A 26,647-nucleotide genomic window follows, 5' to 3' on the forward strand; every position below is an offset into this window, starting at 1 on the left:
TCAATTGCTCATTTCTGCTAAGCACTCACTGACTCATTTTCTTCCTGCTTATCATTTACCTGCTTCAGCGCCTCCTTTTTCCCTTCCAGTATATTAAACCTCATTTCCCTCCTCTTCAATAACCTCATCTGCAAGCAGGGCCTCCAGCCTTTGCCATCCTCGCAGTGCGACCCGTGTCAAGTGGAGGAGTCTCTCTGACGCTGTTACTGCTGCACGCTTCCCAAGGCACACAGCATGGTGCCCTGGAAGCACGAGCATCATTTTAGATGCATGTTGATCACTTCAGAACGCAGATGAAACAGAACATGGCCTCGATCCTTCTTACGTGTCATTTTAAGCAAATCCTTCATCTTCATAAACGCGTAAGAGAACACTCACAGCATCACGTGTCAAAGGTGAGCTATGCCTCGCCCGACTTTAGTCAGCTACAGGTTCTGGGTCTATATTGCACTACTGATTTATCTAAACTATTTTTGGATGAGATGAATCACCAGTCCAAAAATAACTCTTTATCTCTCCAGAGGCCACAGAGAGAGCAACTTGTAGATGACTACAGTCGGCTGAGATGGCGTCTTTCACAGGGAGATGAACAAACTGTACAAGCTGTACGAATTAGGACGATGTTATGGAGTATTTTGACTTATTCCTAACTGAAACGAGGTACTTGCCTATTATCTGCGAACTACTGCCTTTGTTTAAACACGTATTTAAGCAATAAAAGTGTAATTAGAAAAGCAACTCCTATTGTTACTTTGAAGCACTGATGTTAATTTGGTAAATTCTGGAGAAGCAGCCTAGCTTAGAAATTAAACAGATAGAAGTTGGAACAGTCTCTAAACATAAAGACACTCCTTTAGATCTATTCTTTCTCACAAGATGCATGGTTCACAGGAAGAACTTTTGCAATCAGTTACCAATTCAGTCTTAAATGACTAATCTTCTGCATATCACAAAATAATCTGATCACATTCAATGTAACAGCCAAACCTGGCAGAGAAAAAACTTGAGAAAATGTACTTACAGCTGGCATGAAAATATAAGAGAGATCCAACAATACAAAATAAGCAGTAGAGCTTTGATAAAAGAGATGGTGAACACAATTGAGGAATATTCATTCATCAGATCGATCTACAGAAGCCTGCATTGACATTCTGAATTTGGATAAACCGCACAGGTTTTGATCTACTTCTGGATTGACCTAGGAATTGTTACTTCATCCAGGATATATACTAGAGAAGGCTTTTTTATCATTCAAATCAGCACATGCTATAGAGAAAGACTAAGAAAATTCTGATTCAAAATCAAATCTGAACAGACAGAAGGACTGTGAAAATTGGGATTCATATTGCATAGTCTGGGCGTGAAAAAATGTAACTTAACGATTCAAAGAAACTCCAGTTACACCTAACAAAACAGGAATATATTTGATTTGTAAAGGGACAGATTCCAGCTACTTTACTCACTGAATTAACAGTCTTCCTTTACAAAAAGCCATTCTCAAATCAACGAGTCTACTCTCAATGTAAAAAAAAATCACATGCAGTGTTCCTTATGCATTGATACAAATACATCACAGATACCTGGTAATGACAGTCCCTGGTATGTGCAGCCATCTAGTATTGCATAGTTGTTATCCTAATATTGAGTATTGGTTACATTACAGATGCGTGTGAATGACAGATTCCCACAACATGTCAAAGTGGAATGAGGTTGCTCATGAAATCAAAATAATTTTAAAAACACATTATTTCGCTTGTGTTACACCACTGAGATGCCTTGACAGCTTTTAACACAAAGATTTCCTGCATATTTATTCCAAACAAACTCCTAACACAAAAGAGATGAGTTCTGAATGAGTTACAATCTGCTAGGAAAAGGTGTAGGAGCCACTGCAGACCACCCAGTAACTCACGTAGCATGTTCACACCAGCAAAGCAGACTGCGGGCTCCGTGATACAGGAATTCCTATACAAAACGTGCTCAACTCTGGCATTTCACAGGCTGAAAAGATGCACTGAGGCATGGCCACTAGTGCAAAGGTCATACTGGAAGCGAAGATGCTTCGAGGAGAAGCAATGCAAGCGGTGCAGACACAGGAGAGCGTGTTCCCAATGGAAAATCACATTCGGACATGGCATGAGCACACTGAGCTTCACTCCCAGGTGAAGGACCTCGGTCTGGTTCTGCTTCACTGCCAGTGCCACTCCTCTAGCAGCCTATGCAATGTATACCCACACACATGGATATGTATAGGGTGCACAAAATCCGAATGCTTTGCCCATACTGGGAGAAGAAATGGCACAGTCCTTCCAGCGAGCAGGGGCCGGCCAACACCATCAAGCTCTCCATAGGGCAACAGGAGGCAGCTGGGCATGGAGAAGCACAGGATGTAGAAACACGGCATGCAGTAAGAGCCTTCCATTCCCACATTTACCTGTTAGAAAGTAAGAGGGCTGCAAAATATTGCAGTTAACTCTCCAGTGCCTCATGACACTTCACCTTTCTGAGTATCAGAATATTGTATATCAAATTCAAAATACTTCCCGGGATTCTGAACTCATTTGTTTTGCACTGACCATTGCAATTCCCTGCAAAGGAATAGGCCTGAAATGAGCTGCTGCTCTCCTTGGTTTTGGGGACACAAATAACCTTACATACGGAGAAAATTATCTGTAGAAAGCAGGGAAGTTCTACGTACCGGTGCATGGCCCGTCAACAATTTCACAGCATCACAACCCAGTGATCGCAGAGAGCTCACTGATGATGCCTGTTACCTGTCCTGTTTCTAGCACGCCAGGCCTGAGGAAGACGCATCTGACCATAGGATGAATGGGGATGATCTGGTAACTTACACTACAAGAGTAAGCATGAAGCTTTACATGAAAGAAAAACATACATGAAGGCAATTCAGTACAGTTGACCAATTATGAATAAATGCAACCTAAAAATCAAAAGGTTTCTAACCATTAAAAATGTGAAGTCTTCAAACAGCCTTTCAGTAGAATTAGTGGGGAGCAAAAACCCTGGAACATTTTTTTAAAAGTGCTTGAAATTTTATGTATGAGAAAGAAAAACATTTGTAATAACTCCAATGGGAATGACACTACAACCTCTCTCTGTTTTAGGACACAAATTGAGCATGAAATAATGGAGCACGGGAAAAATCAGCTGGCCTTAATAAGGTTATGAGTATATGAGCCTCTTCCACAAGCTGGCTGAAACCAGTGGTTTTCCAGTAATTTCAGTGGAATTTGAAACGTATCGCATACATGTATCCTCAGCATTTCCTTAAGTATGTTTAGTTAGTTTTCAATGACTGCAAATTACTAGCCATACTAGTATTCACTTTGCCATCCAACCTTTTTAAAGGTCAGTAAGTTAATGGATCTAACATTTAGACATATTTTACTCTTTGTACATTCCTATTAGCTTCCACGGAGCAGCAACGGGAAAGATTGCTGAAAAGATCCCTCATGTGGTTAATTTATCTGCAGAAAGACTTAGAAAAACACACAATATAAAAAGTATTTCATCTTGGGAGGAAGAGAGAATGGACGTTATATGTACAGAAGATGGAAAGGCAAATAGAAAGGGAAAGACTTGAAATAGTAATGTTTTGGCAATAAATGCCAGCCTACCAGAATTTGAAGGCAATGAAAAGAAAAAGCAGATTAAAAAAAAGGTGCAAATAACATTATTTTGAATTGCTAAAGATATTGTTTTCTCTTTGGAGTAACAGTTTTATCATGCACATTAAAATGTATGATTTGCTTCATTAATCACACTCATTTCCCTTCCAGAGGTACGGATATGATCACACCTCATTTCACAGGACCAGTATGAAAAGGTTGAGCTTTTATTTTTTTTCATTTGAGTGTTCAGTCTGATTACGGTGAAAATCATTTCCACCCTGAAAAGTTTAAATGCTTTGTATCTGAATGTGCAGGCTGCAATTGCCAGCAGCATCTTTTGCCTACCTGTAGTTTCAATTCCAAATTCCCTTTCCTGACTCAGAAGAAGAGAGATCAGTGATTTATTTCTAAACAGACTACCAAGAATAAAAGATCTGGTTTTAGATTTTTGGACTCAGAGAGCAAAGCCAGCTGCAGCATAAGTTAAAAGGGAAAGAAGACCAGAAAAAGCTATGCAGGTACACGGGTACTCTTTTGGAGTGATGTGGCACTCACTTAAAACAACACCCATTAATAAAAGGATTAATGAGGGCTGAAAAGAAACATGCTGGAGAAAGAGAATGGTACCAAACATTTTTGGGTAGAAATATATGCCGAAGCTACTTACTGTTATATTAAAGGAAAGGAATGATGTGTCATTTTAACAAAGAAACTCAGAAAGGCAAAGTTCAGCAATGCCATGGTTTAAATGCTTCCCAGTAAGATGCGTTACATGAAATTCATTTAACATGAAGCAAGCTTTTCCTGAATTCATGGGCAGAATTTGGCTTTGTGCAGCTAACAAGGAGAAAAGGCAAGTGAGATCACATTGAATAACCATCAACAGAAGAGTGGGAAAATGTTCAGAGACAAAATATGTCAGTGGAGGGTGGCCTGGAAAAGGAAGATTCTCTATCCACCAACAGGATGTCTAGATGAAGAGCAGGCATGTCTTCACAGTATTTGTTCAGATGAAACGTTAGTCAAGCAAGCCAGAACAGCTTTTACGATGGGAAACTAGTCCATAGGTATCTATCACCGAAAGTATTGCCTCGGTAGGAAATTACAGAAGATTCAATAAAAATATGCTCTTGGGCAGTTTCCTGGAAACTGAAGAAAACAAGAAAAATCTTTCATGAAAATTGGAAAAATCGTATGAAAGTAATAGAGGTCAGATTCACAGATGGTAGAAACCGGCAGGGGCTCTTTGTCTTCCCATTGAGGCCGTGCTTGTTTGATGCAGCTGCCCTACGAGAGCAGTGGCCTGCATTTTTTCCCCCCATTCATCATTTCTACTCTGCCCTTCAGTCCCTGGGAATGCCTTGTTTCATTCCACTACAAAAAGGAGCAGAAGAGGAAGGGAGTAGAAGGTACCTGTCCTGTTTAATAGCAGGTTTTCCTGTTATTCCCTTCCCATCAGCCACGTCAACTCAACTGGGCTTTCTTTGGATTTTACTTTTTCCACAAATTGCATCCCGGTAAGCAAAATCCCCTCCTCTCCCCGTGGAAAATGGCTGGTAAGAGCACATGCCAGAGCTGCAGCTGGGCCATAATTCCCTCCTCAGCAAAGGAATTAATGTGACTTACAGCAGCTCTGAGTCAGGCCCTGTATCTGCACAGAGCAGTACTTTTATACTGAATAAAGGTTTCTCAGGATACTCAAAAAAAAAAAAAAAGTGAACCAGAACTTCAACAGTTATACAACAGTAGATGGGTTTTAGAGTTACACAAATGTCATCTCTTCAGAAAGGAAAATGGCACAGAAGAACAAGGCCCAGCTTCTCGGTGCGAGAAAATTAACATCTGAGAGTTAACTGACCTCAGCTGAGGTTCTGGTTTTATCTGTTTAGATGTCTTTTCCCCCTTGACAGATCCAGTCTGCATGTACCCGATTTCTTCAGTATGAGCTGCAGCATCCCTTGGCTTGGATGTCCTTAACCTGCACAGGAGAGGCTACGACATGTTTGCCGCTTGTTCCTACAAGTTAGCTGAACTCCCTGGTTAACTGGTGAACTCTAAAGCTCTTAAATCAACAGGAACTGTTCATAATAACAATTGCTTTTAATGAGTGTGCATCTTAGTAAACTCCAGCTACACTTAATAGTCATTTTATTTTACTGAATGTCTCTTCTTCCCTCTGATAATTTGTGTGTGTGTCTACTCCGGTAAAAGCTCTAGGTATTATATGTTTATTTGTATGCTAATTTAAATTGCTGCTTAAACAAAAAGGACAGGATTGGAATGATCATAAATGTGAACAGAGTCTACTCAGATATCTTCATCCTCTCTGCAACAACGGGATGTGTGCACTTAAAGTGTTTTCCTCATTAAACACAAAGTGTTGGAGCAATATAAAATGCTGCCAACATGCTTCTAATGCATCGCTGCTTTGGAATAAAGCATCTCCTTCCATTTGAGCTCAACTGGATAGGCTGCATGTGAATAATTAAAAAAGTACCAGCAAAACAAAGTTACCTATGTTTGCGGGTAAGAATATCCTGCGATTTAGTAGACCAAGGGTAAAGAGAAACATCACTGTCCAAACCCAGCAAAACACTAAGGTAGTAAGTGGATCACAACGATGCCACACCATCTCTGGTGTTACCACCCTGTTTGGGATAGTTCCCACCTGCATCTACGTGTGTGTAGCAGCACAAACTGTTAGCATCTTTACAAAGCATCAGCTCAGCTCCACACCTTTTGTGACTTTTCATCCGTTCTGCCAATACGTGATCCCATCAGCCTGGAGTAAAGCAAGCTCCCCGCATTAGAGTGCTTCTCTGTGCAATTGGTGTTACACAATACAGCAAGATGAAAGGCAGAAAGCCAGCCTTGGTTCTTCATCTCTCTCTCTCGAAAGCTGGTATATCTTCTCTACCTTTCCCTGTAACTAAATTTGAAGCTCTTAAAATAGCTAAGTAAAGTCTTCCATGTAGCAAGTGGAAAAGTCCTGAATTTTTATGCAACATGAACAGTACCCAGTGACCTGGAGGTAGAGCAAACAACCTATGACTTTTAATATACGAATCTGAAGAACATTTCAGACTTCTTTTCGGTGAAAAGAATGCTGTTTGTTATCTAGGAGTGGCCACATTATTTGAGTTCTTATGGCCAGCATATAGGAAAAGCAGTGCAAGGCATGCAGAAACCAGCAGCTCAGTTCTCTAACCAGAGGATTTCTGCCAGAAATACCTGCTTGTGTTGATCCATCAGGTGCACAAACATGAGCAACCCTGCACCCAGAGCACTGTGACAGATCACACTCAGCTCCAGTCAGCACTTTTCACAGGTTTCTCTTTACCGAGAAACACATTGGGCCAAGAGAGTGAGTCTCTGCTAGGAAAGAAATGAAGATATAAACTCAGAATTATAATACGGAAAAATAATCAATATTCTCTGTAGCAGGCAGTCACACTAAATGCAGATGATATGCACTATATGATCCCATTTACTGACTGTGAACTGCTGGAAGGCACGGTGGATTCACTCCTCTGAACGGTCAGACATAGATTATTGTTATTGCCGCTTATTTTATGGCACACAACTAGTGAGCTAAGCACTTCAGAGGAGTGGAAAGATATAGTCCCCTTATCCCAGTAGCCGTGTTAATTCATGGGCTGAAACCCAGCGCTTAGGAGCTCTCCTTGCTCTCCTGCACGTTGACTGAGTCCAGCTCTCATGATTTCTAAGGCACTCAGAAACCAGAGAAGTGAAGGGGGATACGAAGTATAATTCAGGTTGTTACAGCATGAAGGCATTGGGCAATTAGTGCTTCAGCTGACGTACAAAGTACTGCATGCACTTCCCTAACAACCTGAGATACGTCTATTTAAAAAAAAAAAAAGCAAAAACAAACAAACACAAAAAAACAACACAACAACGACTTAAAGAAGCAGAGGTGCACAATAATTTCCTGTGGCACTTCAGCCCAACAACATCTGTACATTTAGGGTTTCCTCGAGGAAAGACCACACTGATAGAACGCTAAGCTAACTTCTCTTCTGTCCTGGGTATCTGTGAATGCTTAACCCCAGCATCTGCTCCTGCATGCACAGCCCCAGCTCCAGAGCTGCACATGGCACCGGGCTCGCCTGCACAGCCTCTCCCCAAAGCACGGGTTGTTGGTGCTGCTGGAGCACTGACACAACTCCTCTAGGTACTCGTATTTCCAGATTTATTGCACGGCACACACATACCTGCAAGGCAGCGATGTGGGAATAGCTTTCAGAGTCACAAAGCGGAGAGTATTACCCTTAAATGAAGTCTTTTTTATATTTGTTCTGCACACACACCCTTCGTAATGCCAAGGGGGAGCTTAGGAGAGAATCTTCAACTGCTCTGCCATAAATGAGAAATGATCCTGACCCAGGGAGGTCTGCTCGGTGTCAGTGATGGGGCAACGGTCCAACTAAGCACAGACCAAAGCAAAACATGACATGTACGTTCAGTGCATGTCAGTGAAATGAAGAAAATGTGACACTTCTGATATGGTTTTGATACTGCAGTCAGCTTGTACCGTGCCATGATTTACCTGTGACCGAGCAGAAAGAAGGCTGGCTCGACTAGCACACGTCCTCTGTAACAACACAGGAGCTTATCAGCTGCTTGCACAAACATCTTTGTTCCTCCTTCCTCGCAGCCCAGTACACATGGTGCAGACTTCCTCAATTACCTTGTTAACCATCACACTGCCTTCTTCCTACTTCTCCTAGACCGACCCATTTCAGACGAGTACAGGAAAACAATTAATAACCATGCTGAAAGTCTCAGCAAAAGAAATTACATACTTGCATGATGGTTTTTCCATAAAGACAGAAGTTAAACAGCTGTTTTTCTGAACAAGTAGCAGCAACACGAGATTTAATTTACTTGGAACCCAGAGCTACCTGCAATACCCACAAAATAGAGACACACCACCAGAGAAATCATTTAAGGCGTCCTGAAGAAGCATAAAACATAACACACTAACAACAATATCCTGAACATATGGCTTTCTTGAGTTTCATTCCCGTGAACAGGTTATAGATGGCTTTTTAAAATTAAAAGCAATAACAGAGCTTCTCAATAAATCACAATAGAGAAGTCGCTGGTAAACACATTATGGCAAAGATCTATCTCGATTCCAGCAAAATAACTTCTTCCAGTAATTCTTGCACTGAGCTTCTCTTACGGATATATACATTACCTCTTGCTATACTATATCCCAGTGGTATACATAAGCTTGTGCTCCTTCCACTCCCATACTTTGTATGCCACTTGTATACGCTTATATAAAACCCCAGGGCTTATGGAAGTTCTTGGGAGAAAAGCCATGTCTGTATGGATGAAGACCAGGCAGCACAAGGCTGTGCCAATCCTGACTCCAGCCTGGAGGCGATGCTGCAATGTAAACCCGTAGGGTTGTACCTGTAGGAGGGACGCAGCAATTCACACCGCTCCGCCACCCCCTGGAAGATGTTTTCAGCTCATCCACCAGGCAGTGGCTGCTGCTTGGCTCCAGCCACTGCTGGATATGTCAGCCACAGCTGGGCTGGAAATTGATTCAGCTCCCTCTTTCAGGATCCTCTCCGGGTATTCCTCTCAGTCAATAGGAAACCAGGATTTGAATTTCTTAAACTGTGCAAGTCTGCCTGAAAAGTTGCTTGACAGTGGACCTAAGAAGAAAAATGTCTTTTCCACCGTGCAGTGACACACCTCTCCTTACATTAATCACTTCGTGGTCTTAATAACACCAACGTGAGAGCATCCATACGCAGCCATAAAGAACAGTATTGCAGTGTCAGGATGCCTGACAACTGGCCCAGCTCTGGCACTAATGCTGCTCGGGTGATGGAAGGCATGTCCAGTGGCGATGGCTGAAAGGTTCAATATATCGTATTTCCACAAATTTTGCAGACTTCGTGAAAAGCCCACTGTCCAGAGAAATTTCACTGTTAGATCTTACAGCTTCGTCTGCTCCCTCCCTTCCAGGAACTGAAATTTTCAGAAGTTGTCATATGTGTTTCAATGTTTAGCAGAGAATAAACTAACCTGAATGCTTCTTTTACTGTTTTAATTAAGCTTAAGCTTTCATCTACTTAGGTTTTCTTTAAAAATGCATAAAACTATGAATTAAATATATGCATCATTACTCATCAAATTGTTTATCTCTGTACTAATTTTATATATATACACACATTAAATATTCATGTGCTCCTTCTCCCTTTTACAGCACAGTAACTTCTGGTTCCTTATTCCCCCACGCTGGTGTTTCTATTTGCATTGTATAAGTTGAAGATCATTTAGGTAAAAGCATCCTTAGGGGCTTCTGCATAAAAATTCCAAATTAAGTGGTGGTTTTTTTCCTATACTAGTAGTGGAGAGCTGTCCATATGCTTACGTTAAGCCTGACAGATCTTCGATTACCCCTTAGCTTGTAGTTATGCAGCCATAATGCAGTTTAGATACATTCCATAGCTGTTAATAGCTCAACGCACTGAGACCTTGAAGAATAACAACCAAGGTTATTTAGTAATGTAACGCAATAAAATAGACTTCACCGTGTATGCAAAAGTAGTAAGTGCTTTGCTGATTTTAAGGCATATGTTTCTTTAAAGTCCTCAGAACATAAATGATTTAACTGCTCCGCACACGCACAGACACAAAAATCACAAGCCAAATTTACTGCAAACTTTGCAAGCTGCAATAAATAGGTAAAGACATAAATTGCTGGCAATTAGGAATTTACTGAAGAGGGTAGTTAGGGGAATTACGCTGATTCAGAGAGATGAAATGCAAATATATTGTGCTTACACGTACGGGGCCACTGCACCTGTGCCCTAGCTAAAGCACTAAATCAGCAAGCCCAGTTCAACACGCAGACCCTGAAGATGCAGATCACAACGCAGCAGTGAAATCCTACAGATAGGGTGTTTCCGTGGACTTTAATAGGAGCTGTGCTTGCTCAGCACATCTGAAGACCACCTGAACAGCCGTCCACTGTATTTACAGACCAAAAATGCACCAGCAAGCACGGATTGCCACCAACGCTGCTTCCAGTTACAGAGGTGACCCCTTTTTAAGCCACTTTCTGGAGGTTACGACTGAGTGAGGCAATTCAGGGATGGGCACGGATCAACATGTCCCCACTGCCCGTGTGTTAGAAAACATGTCCTGACTTCTTTGCCAACATATTCATCTGTCAACAAATCATTATGGAGTTGTCTAAGCTGTGGGAAAGGGTTGGGGGCTTGGTGAGAGAAATCTCCTGGGAGTGCTCAGCACGGCGATGCCAATCCTGTAGGGGCAGCAGCTGAAACAGAAGGGCGATGCCTTACTTACAGACCTGAAGAAATACAGGTGGGAAGGGGCATACTCGAGCCTCCCCAGAGCACAACACAGAGCAGCCAGGTGGGGAGCAGTAAAGCCCAACTGAACAGAGTAGCTCAGCTGTCCCAGCGCCTCAGCAGGCAGGACAACCCCCTCCCTTCCAGTCCCTTCAGCAATCCTGGCCCCAAATCCCCAAACCGCTACGTGGGTGGCAGACAAGCCTCCTTGGAAAAGCTGATCTTAAGTAAACTCTATGCCATGAAAAGTCTTTTTATTCCCATTCCACGTACACGGTTCGATGACCCAGGATTGGACTCAGTGCACAGCTGGTGTTCATGATCCCTCGAGTCTCAGGACTGGTGCAAGGCAAGGTCTTCTGCTCGCAGATCAAGTGGAGAATGGCATCTGGTGGAGGCACATGTTGGACAGAGTAATGACTATTGTTCGGATTCAGTCTATAGCTAAAATAAGCTGTAACACAAGCCAGGCACGAGGGAAATCCATTCAATAAGCAGCCTGAACAAATCTATGTTCAATTAATGTAGCTTTTCAAACACTGTGACAGTGTTTGTGCTCTAAGAAGATGGTTAAGACATTGCTGCCACCAATCATTACGGCAGTTCTTCCTCTCGGGAAGCAGTGTCAGTCCAGGAAGGGAGCACAATTAGCAGTAACGAGAGTATGTGGGGGAGTGCAGGATGAAAGGCAAGACTGAAATTACTGCTGAGGCATTCCTTAGGAGGAAAGGAATTCATGAAGAGAGGATGAGGACATGGAAGCGAAAGACAGAAAAAAAAGGAAAGAGGAAAACTTGAGAGACAAAAACATGCAGAGAGGGGAAAAGGACGGGGAGAAAATCTGGAGGAAAATCAAACAGAAAAAAGAGCTAGAAGAAGAAAAAAACACGGCACTGTGATCCAGGGTACTAATGTTGTCTGATTTTGGACAGATTTGTATCGGCTGCTTCCTCACCCTGCCCTCCTTGCCACATTTGCCCGCTTCACCCAGCCCCAGGATGCAGGGGGGGCATTTCTGGACAGCCAGTTTCTGCCAGACAGAATATATTGAATATATACGTACTGAATTCTGCTAGTTATTCCTCCACACAGCACTCACGCTCTTTGTCCTCTCGCCAGTCACTTGTTTTCCTGAAACCTTGGGGACTGTGCTATCTCCTGCTGTGCTGCCCCTCCTTCCGGTTTAGCTGCAATTAGCAAACAGGTTATTAAAGGAGGATTGACAAACTCGTGGAGGCCCTGACAGATGGACCAATTATATAAGCCTTATTTCCTCAGGCATCCAGGCTGAAAAGAGGACAAACCACGAGGAACAGGAATCATGCTGAGAGTAAAGGAAAAGTGCGTGGGTAGGTGGCTGAAAGGGAGGGCAAGGGAACGGAAGACAAAAGGGGTTGCTACAAGGGAGCTGAAAGGAAAGGGGATGAGCAGCGGAAGGTGGTGATGTTCCTGGATGGGGTCTGGAGCTGCGTGTCAGCAAAGGCAGCGGGTTTTGAAAGGAGAATCACCTGGAGCTGCCAGGATGCTCTGTAATGACAGCAGTGCCTGGGAGAAAGAGGCTGGTGGGAACGATCCAGGATGTCAGGAAGGGAGAGAAAAAGTTAGGGGATGAGGGGAAGGACGGGGAAGCTGTGAACAACTGCTGAAGTCTTCAAGGGGCGAAGAAAAAATGAAGAATAGAAGAAACCTCATTTGCACAAAGTGAGATTCACTGAATTCAATGTTGCTATGGTGATTTACACCACCTGAGGACCCAGGTTCAACTGTTTAAGGTGATGCACATAATTATTCTTTTTATTTTCCCAAATAAGTACTCGCAGCCCTGCTAATACATAATGTGTTTCATAATTCAGAATTGTGCCACAGTTTGACAGATGATTGATGTACTCTCATTACCAGAGCTAGCAGTAGTCTTAACTGGAAATGTGCAATTAAGAAATATGTTATGAAACAAATGGCCTTTACAGCTTAAACAGTACCTGAAGAAAATGTATTTTAATAGATAAACACAAAAGAGAAAAGAAGCAAAATTCGGTCTTTAGAAGATTGGTTTCATTAGAGAAGTCGAGGAAGGGCAATGACAAAGGATGGTGCTTCAAAGGTGACAAGAGAGAGCGGCGTTATCCTGTGATGACAGCAGGGAGCCAGGAATCCAGCTCACAGTCACCACGAACTTCTCAGGCAACTTTCTGTGAGTTATTTAAGCCCCCATGCTTCCGCTTCTCAACTTGAGTAACTGCTGGAACTAAACTTACCCTCAGGATGTATTTCGAGACTTGCGTAATAATTCCTAAGTGCTGTGAAAAGTGCTACATCATGTAAGTGAGGAATGTCATTATTAAAATTGCGCTTCAGAAATCATCGCTTAGCGAGCATTTGTTCTAGAGCTAAAGCTGCGCCAAAACCAGCATCAGCCTGCAAACGGCAGCGCGGGAGGAGAGGCACCGCACGCGCAGGGAGAGCTTCAGGAAGAAGCTAACAGAGGACATATACCACTGGGAGGGGGATTTATTAAGGAACAGCGAGGAGTGTATGTAAGCTTTGGAAGAATCATTAATTATGAGAGGAGCTGGCCTCTCTCCATCCCACTTTGCACAAAGAGTTAATAGGCTAAGGCCATTGGAAAAGGTGCTAAACTTTATTATTATTATTATATATATATATTTTAAGAGAACACCCTATTTCTGTAACCCCTTTCTTAAATTTTAAGGAAGCCTCTTGTGATTGGGAAGCTTTACAGAAGTTATTTGTTATCTCTCTCGTCTCGCACATGGGACGAACGTTTGCACTAGCTGATATTGCCACGTGAACACGTAGATGACTGACTGTGTAATGCAACGGGGTTACCTGATGCTATGACTGCCTGCTCATGTGAAAAGCTTGTTAGCTGTCTAGTTGTCTGGCAAAGCTTAACCAGCTTTGTCTCCGAATTCAGGCAGAAAAATTATCACCTTTCTAAAAAAATTCAGCAGAAGAGGCAATAGTTTTATGCAATAGATATGTGATTATCCTCTTTCAAGATTTCATTCAAAACGCTGTATTTTGAAGCATTTAAGCAATGTTATACAAAGGTAAGCCTTTGAACTTATTTCAACCTGAAATTTCAACTTCCTTCGAACCCACATAAGGCAAAAAGATTATTTTGGAAAACAATAATAAAAGAAAGATTTAAAATCCTTCCTCTGGTCTGCGAGTTTCATGCAACAAGAACAAATGCAAATAAGACTATGTTGTATTTGTAGTGCAGAAATTATGTATGCATGAACTGAAAAGCTTACTGAGACACATGACAATGCTGAGCCAACTGAAGGGGAAAAGCTAATTTTGATTCCAGACGTACTTGAAAAATAGAAAGTTTTCCACCTTCTATGAAATGGCGAGGAAAAAGGTGTTATAAAAGGTCTTCAAATTGAACGTTGAATTTGTTCATTCAGCAGTTTTTCTGCAATACAGTATGTGCCTAACCTTTAGAGCTGGGATGCCTCCCGAGGGAGATGCGTCTCTCCAGCTGAGAACCAATGGCTTAAACCACATACTCCTGCAGTCTGAAAATGGTTATATCCTTGATTTACCTGTTCCAGGATGGCACCTCACACAGCTTTTTGGAGCAACTGACAAATACTTGCCATGTGCTCATAAATCTTATTTAGGTTTGCTCCAATTGCCCACAATGGAAGTACATAAACTGCTTCATTTATCCGTGACACAACAAACACAAAGCCAGGATTCGAAGCCAGTTTTGTGGTGATCTGCAAACTACTTACTTGTCTGCAGCATACATAAAGGTGCTGAACTTGCTGCCAGTGTTGGGGTGCCCTGCTCCCCCTGAAGAGCAGATCTGTGTTTCAGGAGAAACATAAACTAAAGAGGAGACAGAGAAGGGACCTGCAAACTAAGTGACTGGAATTAGATGGCAGTTCTGCTTTGCATGCTTCCTTTCTGTCTTAAATAAAGCAGCAGTCATAGCTGATTACTGATCCCAGCTTGTTTTTTTTTGTGGTGTTACCCCTTACAAAGTCATGAGAAAGTCCAAGCACTTCTGTAGGGAAAAAAAATAACCCAGATCCTTGATCTGCTTGTGTCGAGCCAAGGTTTAGTCTGAAGAAACAGAAGTGATACTTCTAGCCGTTTGGGGGGAATGCTGTCAGATAAAAAATGTCAATGATCAACAACCCAGAATAGCTGCTCTCACCTCCACCCAGGTGCCTCCCCTGCTCCCCATTAGCCTTTTTATGCAACTGCTGGGACATCAGCACTGGATGGGGCTCTTAATTGCTGCTCTAATATCTAGTAATAATAACCAGAATATGAATAACAAAGGGGCATAAATATTTGGCAGCTTTGCACAAATCTCTCCCACAGTCCTAGCGTCTTTCAGGGTTCAATAGCACACCTTTCAAGCTGGAAAGTCAAGTCAAAAAAAGCATTCGGTGAGTTCTGGAAAAATAAGGCATATGAAAATCACTGCAATCAATCTGAATTTCTTCCTGTTAAAATCTTGCCCAGTCTTACAGCTTTGTTTTGTTATTTCTGTCAGATCCCCAGATTCATCTTGTAATAATGTGCTCTCTCCCCAGAGACCTAGCCAGTGCCTTTCATCATCAGCAGCCTTCCAGAAGTTCCACTTAGCTCACAAAGCAAACACAATGTTTGGCATAATATTTCAAAAAAGGTCATACTGTGCTTCCTAACTTAATGGCCATTTATATTGCTTTACAACATTTAAATTCACACTCTGCTATCAAGTGGAGCCATGCCATCTAAAAATAAATGCTTAAAAGCTGAATAAAAAAAATAACGCCCTAGATACCTGAGTTTGGAAATGCTTTCTGCTTATTGGAAGACAAATTCTGATGCCCTTCTTCACAAGTCCTTTAAGTCAAGGGCAGGTCCACCGAAAATAGCAAGACAGATGCTGAGGCCCTTACCCCAAGGTACGGGATGGTGCCACAGGCTCCCAAATACCCATCACCTACCTTGGGGGCTCACAGGGCCACCAGCACAGCATCCAAGCCCCTTGAATTTTGTGCTGATTTTCATGATTCCCCTCTGACAGGAGGAAAGGGCTCACTCCTGTGTGGCCCCGGCTGCCAGCGGGAAGAAATTTTGTGGCAGCTTTAGGGCTGCTCCAGGATGCGGCCGCCCAAAGATCAAAACAGAAGTGTTTGCACATAGGTAACCACTTAAACGCTGCTGGTGATGCTTCTTTTGCTGAAATGGAAATGTTTAGACCTTGGCTTTTGTTTTCTGACAGGCAGTACAATCTGATTAACCAGCACAATGAAGCTTTGTGAGATTTCAAGTAAGCATGGCCTGAAAATACAGCCAGTCATTACAAGTCCTCCATCAGCACCCTTACAGACACCCAGAGATAAAGCTGCATTCTCTGCATTCATTCATTTAGACACAAAACCAGCTGAAAGGCATGAGGCATTTCCCAGCACCTTGAACCATCACTGATTTCTGCTGAACCAGCATATTCGTGCTTGTTTTACCAGTACAAGTGAAGTAGCTCCACGAGGAGACCACGTACATCGAGGCTCTGAAGTGACAAAACTGACGCACAGCTGGTGCCTGGCTGGTACAGGCACATGGGGCACAAACAGGGACACCGCTGACATTTCCCATGATTTTGCTTATTTTGCATTCCTTTTGAAGAGATTATGCTATGTAATTTTCTGTAATTTTAAAAATCTCTGTTTCCTACCAGAAAATAACAGTGGTTAGGTTAATCCAAAAAAGTTACTGTGAGTCTATTTGGTAATTAGCAGTGTCCAGATACCATGCAGTTACTTCTGTATTTCTCATCTCCTGTGAAGCCTGAATTCTGCTAATGCTGGTATCATGATGGATTATGTACATTGTTTCTTAAATTAAATGCGTGTTCTACATGAATTGTAAGTTTCTGCCATTTTTCCTTTGGGATAGTTATGAAAGGGTTAAGGCATGTATACAAAAGGCCACCAGAACACGTATCCTAAACATCCTGGCAAGCTTTTCATTGACATCCAAGGACTTTAGGTGAGAAAATCGGTATGTACTGGAGCAATCCAGGAACAAGCAGTTGCTCTTTGTGCTGCCATCAAGAGCATGAAGCCACTGACACAACTGAAAACTCCCATCTGTATAGCACTGGGGGTGGGAGACAAAAATGGAACAATGCCTTCTCCTTCCCTTAGATGACAGCAGTAAGAAACCCCAAATTTCTCCAATATCTGCTAGATCTAGATAGAAAAGTGACAACAGTCATCTACAAGACCACATCCTGCAGACCTAATACTCTACAGACCTGGTATCCAGTGCTGAGCAGGCCCGGAAGTGGCCAAGAAACTTTTTTTTTTTTTTTTCCAGTTGTAAATATTCTGAAAACTGTATAGCTATGGCCCTGTCTAATTTAAAAACAGGAAGTCATGCAATCACGAGATGAAGCAATGAAGCCACCAGCAGAAAGCCTGCCAAAAAGATCTCTGTGACTTGGGTGCAGAGAGATCACTCCAACCTAGAGCCAAGACCCCCCCAGCACTGCATCAGCCCCAGACAGCAGCTGCCACAGCCTAACGTCAGGACAGAGCTCAGTATCAAGAATCTAACAGGGGCTTTTGATGCTAAAGATGCAGTTTTCTGGCAGCTGTTCAAACCCCCAGACAACCTCACCACTGGCTGTGCAGCAACTTGGTGATATTCCATAAGCACATAAACCAGCAGCTGTCTGCCACGAGACAGAACAAACATATTTTCAAATAAAATAATCTTTCTCCTGCTACAAATAGAGACAAATACTGCAATATTCCTAAGTTAGTAGCACAAGTCAGGAATATAACAGTTGTGATAAATTATTTCGTCGTACAAACTTTCTTCCTTTGGGCACAAACTACTTCCAGCATTTACAATTTAAATAAGTAAATTATATTCTTCTACGAACAGAGAGAGTAACCCAGAAATCAGATGCACAGTCATCCCCCATCACATTTTTGCAGATCTGTAATGAAACATTTGAGAAACCGTACGCCGCCTCTGATCGTGGCCGTTGTACTCATTAGTTACGCTTTTGCAAGTAAACTTTCAGCCACGGTGCCAATTAAACCTACTTAGTTGTGTTTGGAAGTTAACTAACAGTAAATTAAAGTTCTGGCTTTCATGCAAATTTTTTTCATCCATACATTAAATTTGTCTCATAGTGACATTTCGGAAGAATTTTTCTTAAATTACTTTTGTCTAATAAAGAAAGCTACTGAAATGTCCCTTGTGCTTCATTTCTTCATGTCATTGAAAGAGATTCTTCAGGATATTTTAGCTAATATTTTCAAGGAATCCTTTCCCTCTCTTCATATTTCTAGTAGCTGTCCACATCCCACTACCATTAGTAGAACTTCCATCAAAAACTGGACAAATAAATCCTTCAAGCCCCTAACTGACTTCACTCCTGTCTCCTCACACTCATGGGACAGCATTATTCCTCTTCAGCTAGCAGCTACCAGATGTGTTAAAAGGAAGAGAAATGAGATAATCTAGTCGTCAGATACACAGGTGTATCTAAAACAGATTTTCTTTGTCACATTAAAATATTTATGTTATAAAAATGAATTTAAATTGAAATGCACTAGTAGAAAAAAGGTGAAGAATAGTTCGGGAAAAAAAAAGTCGTAATTATTTGTCAGGTTTTAAGCTAATTAACTGATGGACCACAAGCTTTTTCTATGTCAACGACACCGAAGACACCCAAGGACAGAGGAGTGCAGTCCTCCAGATTATACCTGTAGAGTCACAGTGGCTCTACTTGCATTAGCTTTCCTATGCACCTTGACCAGATCAAGAGTCAACAGCAAAAATCTACCTCGCTGAATCTCCGAGGCCACTGGCTTTGCTGGAGTTGGAAGAGACCTGAAACCTCCACTGACCACAAATGATTTCAGGAGTTGTTGGGAAGAACAAGGAGCCACTAGAAATGGAACACGATCAATTCATTTTGGTAACAGCTAATGTAAAGAACAGTTGAGGTCAGCTGTAAAATAAAGCCATGCCAGCTTACAGTAAGCAATCTGTGCTACAAAGCTTATGGAAACATGACATTTGTGTAAAATTCCACTCTGTTTCAACAGAATGACACCCAGAAGGATGTCTGGAGGGAACGTTCGTTTACACAGCAATGTAACACACGGTTCTGGGTTGCCAATCAGCTATGTGATACAACTGTTAGAGGTTTTGTGTGTGTGTGTGTGTTTTTTAATGTATTTCCTTTTAAAAAGTGTTATGCTGATGTCTTCAACTTGCTAGTGGACCACTGCAAATAATTTCCTGTCATGTTAACTATGTAACTCTAATGTTGACCTACTGAATGGAAGCCAGTGTGAAGTTGTTACACCAATTACTACCCAAAACAGACAAGAAACAGCAAATGACCAATCATTCTGAAATAAAATGTGTTTTAAGTAGGTTTGTGATGGCCAGATCCTTTCTGTATGCTCTACTGCACGCTAGCACGTCAGAAGCCATGATCTTTCTAGTTTCTTCTGGTATCACTTCGAAATAATGCTCCATCTGATCCTCTAACTATATTTAAATTAATTAAAACCCATTCATCACTTTAAGTTCTCTGAAGTACTTGAGGATTCAAAGTCTGTTTTTCCTGCTTTATCAAACTTCCTAGTTTTCTGAGTGGATAGGATGTGACCTATAAATTACCATGACGAATAACTCCATGAGTAAGAACTTGGGTCAGTTTTTCATTAAAATTAAAAGGCCCTGATTCTCCGTTGTCAGATTATCAAGTGCTGCTGCAAAGGGAAACAAAGCGCTGTCAAAGCAGAGCAATGATATTTTACATCCAGCCTGCCCTGGTGTAAGGAACACGTCATGCTGTAGGACACTGTGTAGGCAGAACCATTACACTCTTTTTTTTTTCAAGGACAGCAAGTTAAATTCTGCTGTTTTAACCTTTATTCAGAGGGAAGAAATTTCTTGCTGGTTGAAATTCACTTCCATGAACACACAGGGTCAATGTACCACTTAATTCCTATATAAATCTTCTGAAGATGGACAAATTTCAAGAAGCACAATGGTGTATCATTTCTGCCAATCTGAGGGAGAAGCAGCGTTACTGATAATTCCTCCTTCTGATCCAAGGGGTTTGAAAATCAGAGAAATGCGAGCAGGCTGTCAAGTTATGGAGACTGCTGGTGAAAGATAGATTTTAGGGTATTTTTTAAAATGCAGCAGTGAAGCCTCCTGGCATTATTGCGCATTTTACACGGACAGAAACTACCAACAGTGTAAGATATAGCTGAGTATCCTTAAAGAAACAGTTTAACATAAACTAAAAGCAAGTTCAAAAGCAGCTTGAATACTCACAGGACATGACTTTGCAACTCCAAGTTATACCTTTTCTTGGTGAGGACAGCTGCTTCCATGTGAAAGTCTGATGGATGCCATGTGGAAGCAGTGAAAATGGATAGAAACAAAGTATTAAGTGCACCTAGGAACAGACATAGAGAACTGAAACAGATTTCTCTAAATTATCACCATGGTCATTTGTAAAAACGATGAAGGAGGAATGCTCAGCTAGAAACGTGATGGTTTTCCTTGCCATCTCTGTGGTTTGCACATGGCCTTGGTGTTAGTGGGAGGCACAGGATAAAACTCTCCATCACGCCACGGGGTCTCATGGTGCTTGCAGACTGAAAGCTACTTTTAAGCACAGTGAGATTCCTCTCTTGCCACTCTTGTCAGAGACAGGAAGCACCTTCGCATCTCCAGCCTACCTGCCTCTTCTCCAGACCAGTCAATTCCCAGATGAAAAGGGAACACATCTGACAGGGCGGACATTTTCCAAGACAGTTTTCTGGCTAGAAAGAAGGCAGAGGACTGGTCAAGAAATAGCAAGCTCTTGTCCTGAAAGTAGAGTTGTCAACTACAAAACGCCTCCCTGAACTCTGGGATGAGGAGGGAACCACAGGTGAGCCTCTGTGGTCCAGCTCTGCAACTTTTGTGCTGGTAGATACTTTGCAAATTTGGTGGTTATTTACTGATTTATAACTGTGCCCTTCACAGAGAGATTTACAAGATTGTATAAAGCAGAACAAAGAATTGCTCTAAGTATCTCATCTCCAGTGAGCAGGCAGAAGGAATTTTTAATGTTTGACCTTACACACATTGAAAGCGTAATATAGTTTCATCTGTTTTCTCAAATGAGAGAAACATCTATACCAAGAAACTGCAGAGGACATAAACAGTACATGAAGTGAATTACCTGACCTGAAAAACAAGGCTTTGGGCAAAGATGTGAATATTAATCAACATATGAAGATAAGGAAAAGCCAAGGAATGAGGATTTTTTCAAGAGAAATAATGAAGATTTACTTTTTTATCGGGGTTTTGTGTTAAAAGGGAGCTAAGGATGTTGCCTGAATAAAGATGTGAGAAAGATGGATGGCAGAGAAGTCTATTAGATATGTTACTCTACTCTGAATAGTTCATAAATAGGTAACAAACAAGACAAAATCATAACACAGAAATACTGTAATCAAAAATATCACATGCAGATCATATAGAGCAGTATTATATGTAACATGCTATGACAAAGAACTTAATTAGATATGTGAAGGCAAAAAAGTGAATCAATTTATTAAACTCACACAGCTTTGAACAGTAAATTGCTTAGAAGGACCTTCTAATGATTTTCTGACGTTTTTTCTGAAAACACCAGTTGATTCAGTCCAACACCAGACTAAAGAGTGAAACAAAACATTTAAAGTAGTATTATCAATCACTTCCAAGCTTTAGCACCCAATAGGATTTACTGAGGGGTATTTACGTGCTAACGCGTGGATACAGATTGAGTATCTGCCCAGTCTATTCCCATATCGTGTGGGAAAGAATTTGGACAAAGACAGCTCCCCCAAAGGAAGGAAATGTTATGTGTTACTGGTGGGAGCTGCTGAGCTTTTGGGAGGCTGTAGGGAAGGGGAGATGTGCTCAGCCTGACTTACTGGTGCCTGTCGGTGTCCCTGGAGATGCTGGTTTAAGGTATCGCCCTAAGCCATTGCAGGAGATGCATGCTAACAGGTATGAGGTACGCAGCTTGGCATTTCCAGGAGCTCAGCGTAAAGCAAAGACAAATGAGTAAGTAGCTGCCTTTTTGGTCTTGTGAAGAAAAAGGGAACAACCTAGCTCGCTGAGGACAGATGTCAGCCTTCTAAGTGCATGAACATCAGCTAGTTCTGCGTATTTCATTGACCTGAAATACAAGTTCTGAGTCACAATGTGAATCTTTTGAACCTACATGCTCAAGCCTACTATAAAGATATGTTTTTAAAGAGAGGATTTTATAGTGAGCAGCAAAGCATAGTAATGATTAATACCCTGATTGCCAGCAAGTGCTCTGAACAGCTCTTATTCTACAGACACTGACATTCTCTTGCCAAAGAAAAAACACAGTGGCATTTCACGTTAAAAAAACAATGCTCATTGAAACAGAAAAAGCACTAGCTGGCACCGAGAATAACAAATGACAAGGTCAGCTGAACAGACACAAACAGTACAGAACATATACGCAACATACTCTGTGAAAATAAAGCTTGCATTAGTTAAACAAAAAAGGTATTTCTTGAAATTTTATGATTAAATGCAATTATAGGCTCTTAATCAGCATCTTTAGCAGGGTTACTAATGGAAATGCATTAATTAATGCTGGAAACCTATAATTTTCGTCTAGTTTTCATCGTGACTGTTATTGCAGCTCTGCTGTCCAGAAGAACACCCTTAACATCCAGAAAACCCAATCAAATCTCCACATCGAGCTTGAGACTACGATTCAGTACTTCAAAATCTGCAGCGAGCATCTTCCAAATCTTGTTGCGGGGATGGAACAGCAGCAACAACAACAGGAAGCCAAGTCATCCTTTTCCTTTACCTGCTGCATCTATCCGAAAGCAAGGAGAGAACAGCTCCCTCTGTGCACCCCTAGAGGCTTAGGGTACTCCAGAAAGGCAAGTCAAGCTCAGCCCAGGATATGGGTAGCCCTAGAGCTGGATTTCCTAACCTCTGCCCTGAGGATGCCAGCAGCCTCTGAGTCCTTGGCCACAACACGCCAGCTCCTGTTGCTGCCTCTTCACTGCCATATATCACTGCGATCACATCCTTGCTTTCCTGTGCAGATGTACCATCAAAAGTAATTCCTGGTAGCTTATACGTAAAGGTTATATTAAAAATTGATGGTTTAATACAAAGAGCTTTGATACACCTCAAGGAAACTGCAATTAAGCAAGTGACACAAGCAGGTTAACTTTCAAAAGCGTATTTGGAGGCTAACAGTTTGTCATAAGGTCAGAGCTATCAGGTAATGAGGGACTTTGCCATGCTGCTGTGGGAACAACAGTGAACAAAATATTTTGTGTTAGAGCTAAAACCAAAACCAACCAAACAAAAACCAAGTGCAGGCCTTAGAAATACTTTCACCCCCATACTCACCATTACCTAAAATGTAAAAAGAAGACCAGCGAATCAGCCTGACATCACATGTTGTATCTATTCAAAAAAGCCCAGGAAGGAAAAAAATAAGAATGTGGAAACAGAAAGCTGAACACCATATGGAGTGGGTTTACCACCACGACAAGCGAGACTCAGCCCTTTTGAGAAAAGTCAACTGATTTTTTTTGAGTAAAAAAAAGCAAATAAACTTTATCTGGATGCAAACTGCTAGATGAACTGCTAGATGGAGAAATCAGTAATTTTAAAAATACTGGAATTAGCAACAAAACGTGCTTAAAAATCTTGCCGAAGGGGACAAAATAAGATGTGGTCCCAGAGGAACTACCAAATGGGAAGAAAGTTATTAATGCTAAACCTCCAGGACTGGTCCACAACTCATTTCATTTAGCATTTTCATCAGTTGTCTTGGCACAACAAACAAGAGTCAAGCTAATTAAACATTAATGGCACAAAGTTAGGTGGCAGTGACCACACTGATGAGGACTGCAATTGCAGCCGGATGATGCTAAGGACTGGAAAAAAAAAAGGAATGAATAATGATGGTAAGAAGTGCAAGGTCTTGTCCTGGAGATTAGTATGAATTTAGGCTATAAACTGAGAGTACACGAGGTATGTTGGCTGCTCACAGGAAGATGATGCTCCTTCAGGGTGGTAGAGCCATACACACCAGTGTGATGCCACCTTCTGCTATCACATCAAGGCAGATGGGCAAAACAGACCGCACTGCATGGGTTAAAACTCATTTGTAATGCCCCGCACAAATTCCAGGTCCACGTGTTCAGAAAAGACACTTTCAACCTGGGAAAGGTGTAGGAAAGGGTCTTCAGGGAACTGAAGGGCTGATCTTATGAGAAGGCATTATAAGGCCATAGTTATTGATCCCCACAAGGCAAGGGCTGACAGAGGGTCCAACTGCTCAGTCAAATTCTGCTGCAGATTAAATACCAACAAGGAGAAAAGGGCCAACATACATAGGAGAAGAAAGGGTATGCTTACTTTGGGGCTGGGACTCTGAATAAAGTTTCTAACTCTCTGGAGAGAAATGTTCTGAAACTGTCTTTTAAAAGCTAATAATTTTTAAGGTGAATTTTATAAAAAAGGATTATCTGACATGTTTGCTTGCAATTACAGAGAAGTAAACATGCTCACCCACGAGAGCTGCCTTTTACTTCTACATTCGCTGTTCCTAATAACCAAAGGCAGTTCAGTAAAACAGATGGAGCTTCGTTTCTTCTGCCAAGCCTTCATCTGAACTTACAGATCTCAGAGACCAAGACAGTCAGAGACAAAAATGGAATGTGGTCCCTATTCCATCCCGCTGTGCTCCACCACTTCACTTCTAACGGCACGGTGGCTAGACCTCTTTGGAGATGCCTGCAATCTCCCAGCAAACTGGCTAAAATAAGGCAAATTTTTTCTGTTTTGTTCTGAGTGTTTTACCAGTTGTGTACATCTGATTTCCCACATCATTCTGAGTGAAGGCTTTTTAAAACTTACATAAAATCCAAGCGTGCATTACAAGAAATGGCTGTGTTTATGATCTGACATGATGTCAAATAATTACATATTAATGTGGTTTTAAAAACGACTGTTTTTCTTCTGACTGCAGTAGAAGTGCTGCATGTTCTGCCACACACAAATCCAGCAATACCGGGTCTTGCTTTGGAACAGGGTGGTGTGAAAGAGTGGGTTTTTCACCTGGCTTTGCAGAGTACTCACTCGGTATACGCCGCTCTCCCCGACTGCTCTACATTCTGGTCAGCAGAGAGGGTTATCCCGTGTCACCAGGAAATGTTACATGACAGCCCCGCAGACATTTCCAGCTCCACAGGTTCACTGACAGGTTAGTGACCGGAATCCAATATAGTTTTACAGTATCACTAGGAAAGAAATCTACTTAAGTGTAGAGGTTTTCAACAAAGATTTCACATGCTGAGTGTTTCAAATGTATATTTTGGTGATGTAATCATGAATGTTAAGTGGTCTAGTTTTAGTCTCTATTAAAAAAGCTTAGATTTCATGTTTCTGCCTTGTCCACTACTGGCGTTTATAATCAAAACGAAAGTCGTGGAATAATGTTTAATAAGAAATTATAACTTTAGTTTTTCTCTCCTCTCAATTTATTAGCGAGACTTTTTGCTTTATTTGCACTTGGTCAAAGAGCAATCACTGTTGGGAGACAGAATTATTAAAATTGTCCTGACCTGTTTTATTTCCCTCCTTATGAGTGGATATCCCCTAGAATTACACTAAAATACTCTAAGCTCTGCTTTCATAAATCACAAGCCTTAGAGAGCAAGGCAGCATTTAAACAAGGTAAATCTTCAAAATGCTGAGTAATGTCTTTACTCCATCGATCTCTTACACTGTCAAAATATTAGCTTTTTAGTACACCACATTTTCTGTGCCCTGTACAGCAATTACAATGGGACTGAAGGGAAAGGCAGCCTGATAGGTTATGCTCTTGCACGGTCTCCAGATTTTAATGGGGCTGACAGTCTCAAGGACTCTCCTCCCGCAGCACAGGTGCTGTTTGGCACAGTATTCCCCCCCCGGCTGTGACACCACGCAATAATCAAGTTCACCTATTGCTGAAAGAAAAAAAGAAAGCCGCAGCAGCAAGGAGTAAAAGTAGAAAGCTGCATATAGGCTAGGAGAGAACTGTAGACCCCATCAAAACCTGCACACAACCAGCACAGGTGTGTTCAGCAGCACCCCTTTAGCTCCCAGCTTTCAGGGGCTGGTGGGCTAGCCTCACCCTCCTGCTCCCAGGAGAACAGCAGCACCCTGCAGGGCAGCCACGCTGCCACCTTGAGCGCTTTGCTTCTTGTGTCACTTTGGGGAAGATTACCCGAGCAAGAACTCTTCATTACAGTGGCCTTGTTTGCCATTTCCTCAACAGCAAGGAAGCAAACACAGCACACTCCATCTGTTGTAATGACTTACGGGCTTCCCTGAGATGCAGAATGGGTTTGGGGCCAGGCAGCGTTAATCCGGCGCAGCAGCCTTCTAGCCAGGGGTCTGGAAGCTGCTGTGGTTCGGCTCCTCAAGATGCCATTCCTACAGCTCCTGCAAACCCAGCAGGCATTTCAGGATCTCAGAAAGCAGGGCTGGAGGGATGCTTAAGAGGTCATTACTCCTTCTGCCATCTCGAGGCAAGATCAA

General features: G+C 42.0%; 1 protein-coding gene across 3 annotated transcripts in view; it reads right to left on the minus strand.

Moving 5' to 3' along the window:
• SPAG16 (sperm associated antigen 16) overlaps positions 1-26,647 on the minus strand; it is a 399,263-nt gene that overhangs the window by 38,353 nt on the left and 334,263 nt on the right. Inside the window, exons 19-20 of one of the 3 annotated variants that reach the window (XM_083841614.1) lie at positions 20,755-20,838; positions 20,345-20,468 (exon numbers count right to left, since the gene is read on the minus strand). The exons of the other annotated variants lie outside the window; for them this stretch is intronic. Coding sequence (XP_083697740.1) covers positions 20,345-20,468; positions 20,755-20,838 — 208 coding nt within the window. The remainder of the gene's footprint in view (positions 1-20,344; positions 20,469-20,754; positions 20,839-26,647) is intronic. 3 annotated transcript variants of the gene reach the window in all.

This window comes from Anser anser (genome assembly GCF_964211835.1).
Source record: "Anser anser genome assembly, chromosome: 6".
Taxonomy (NCBI): domain Eukaryota; kingdom Metazoa; phylum Chordata; class Aves; order Anseriformes; family Anatidae; genus Anser; species Anser anser.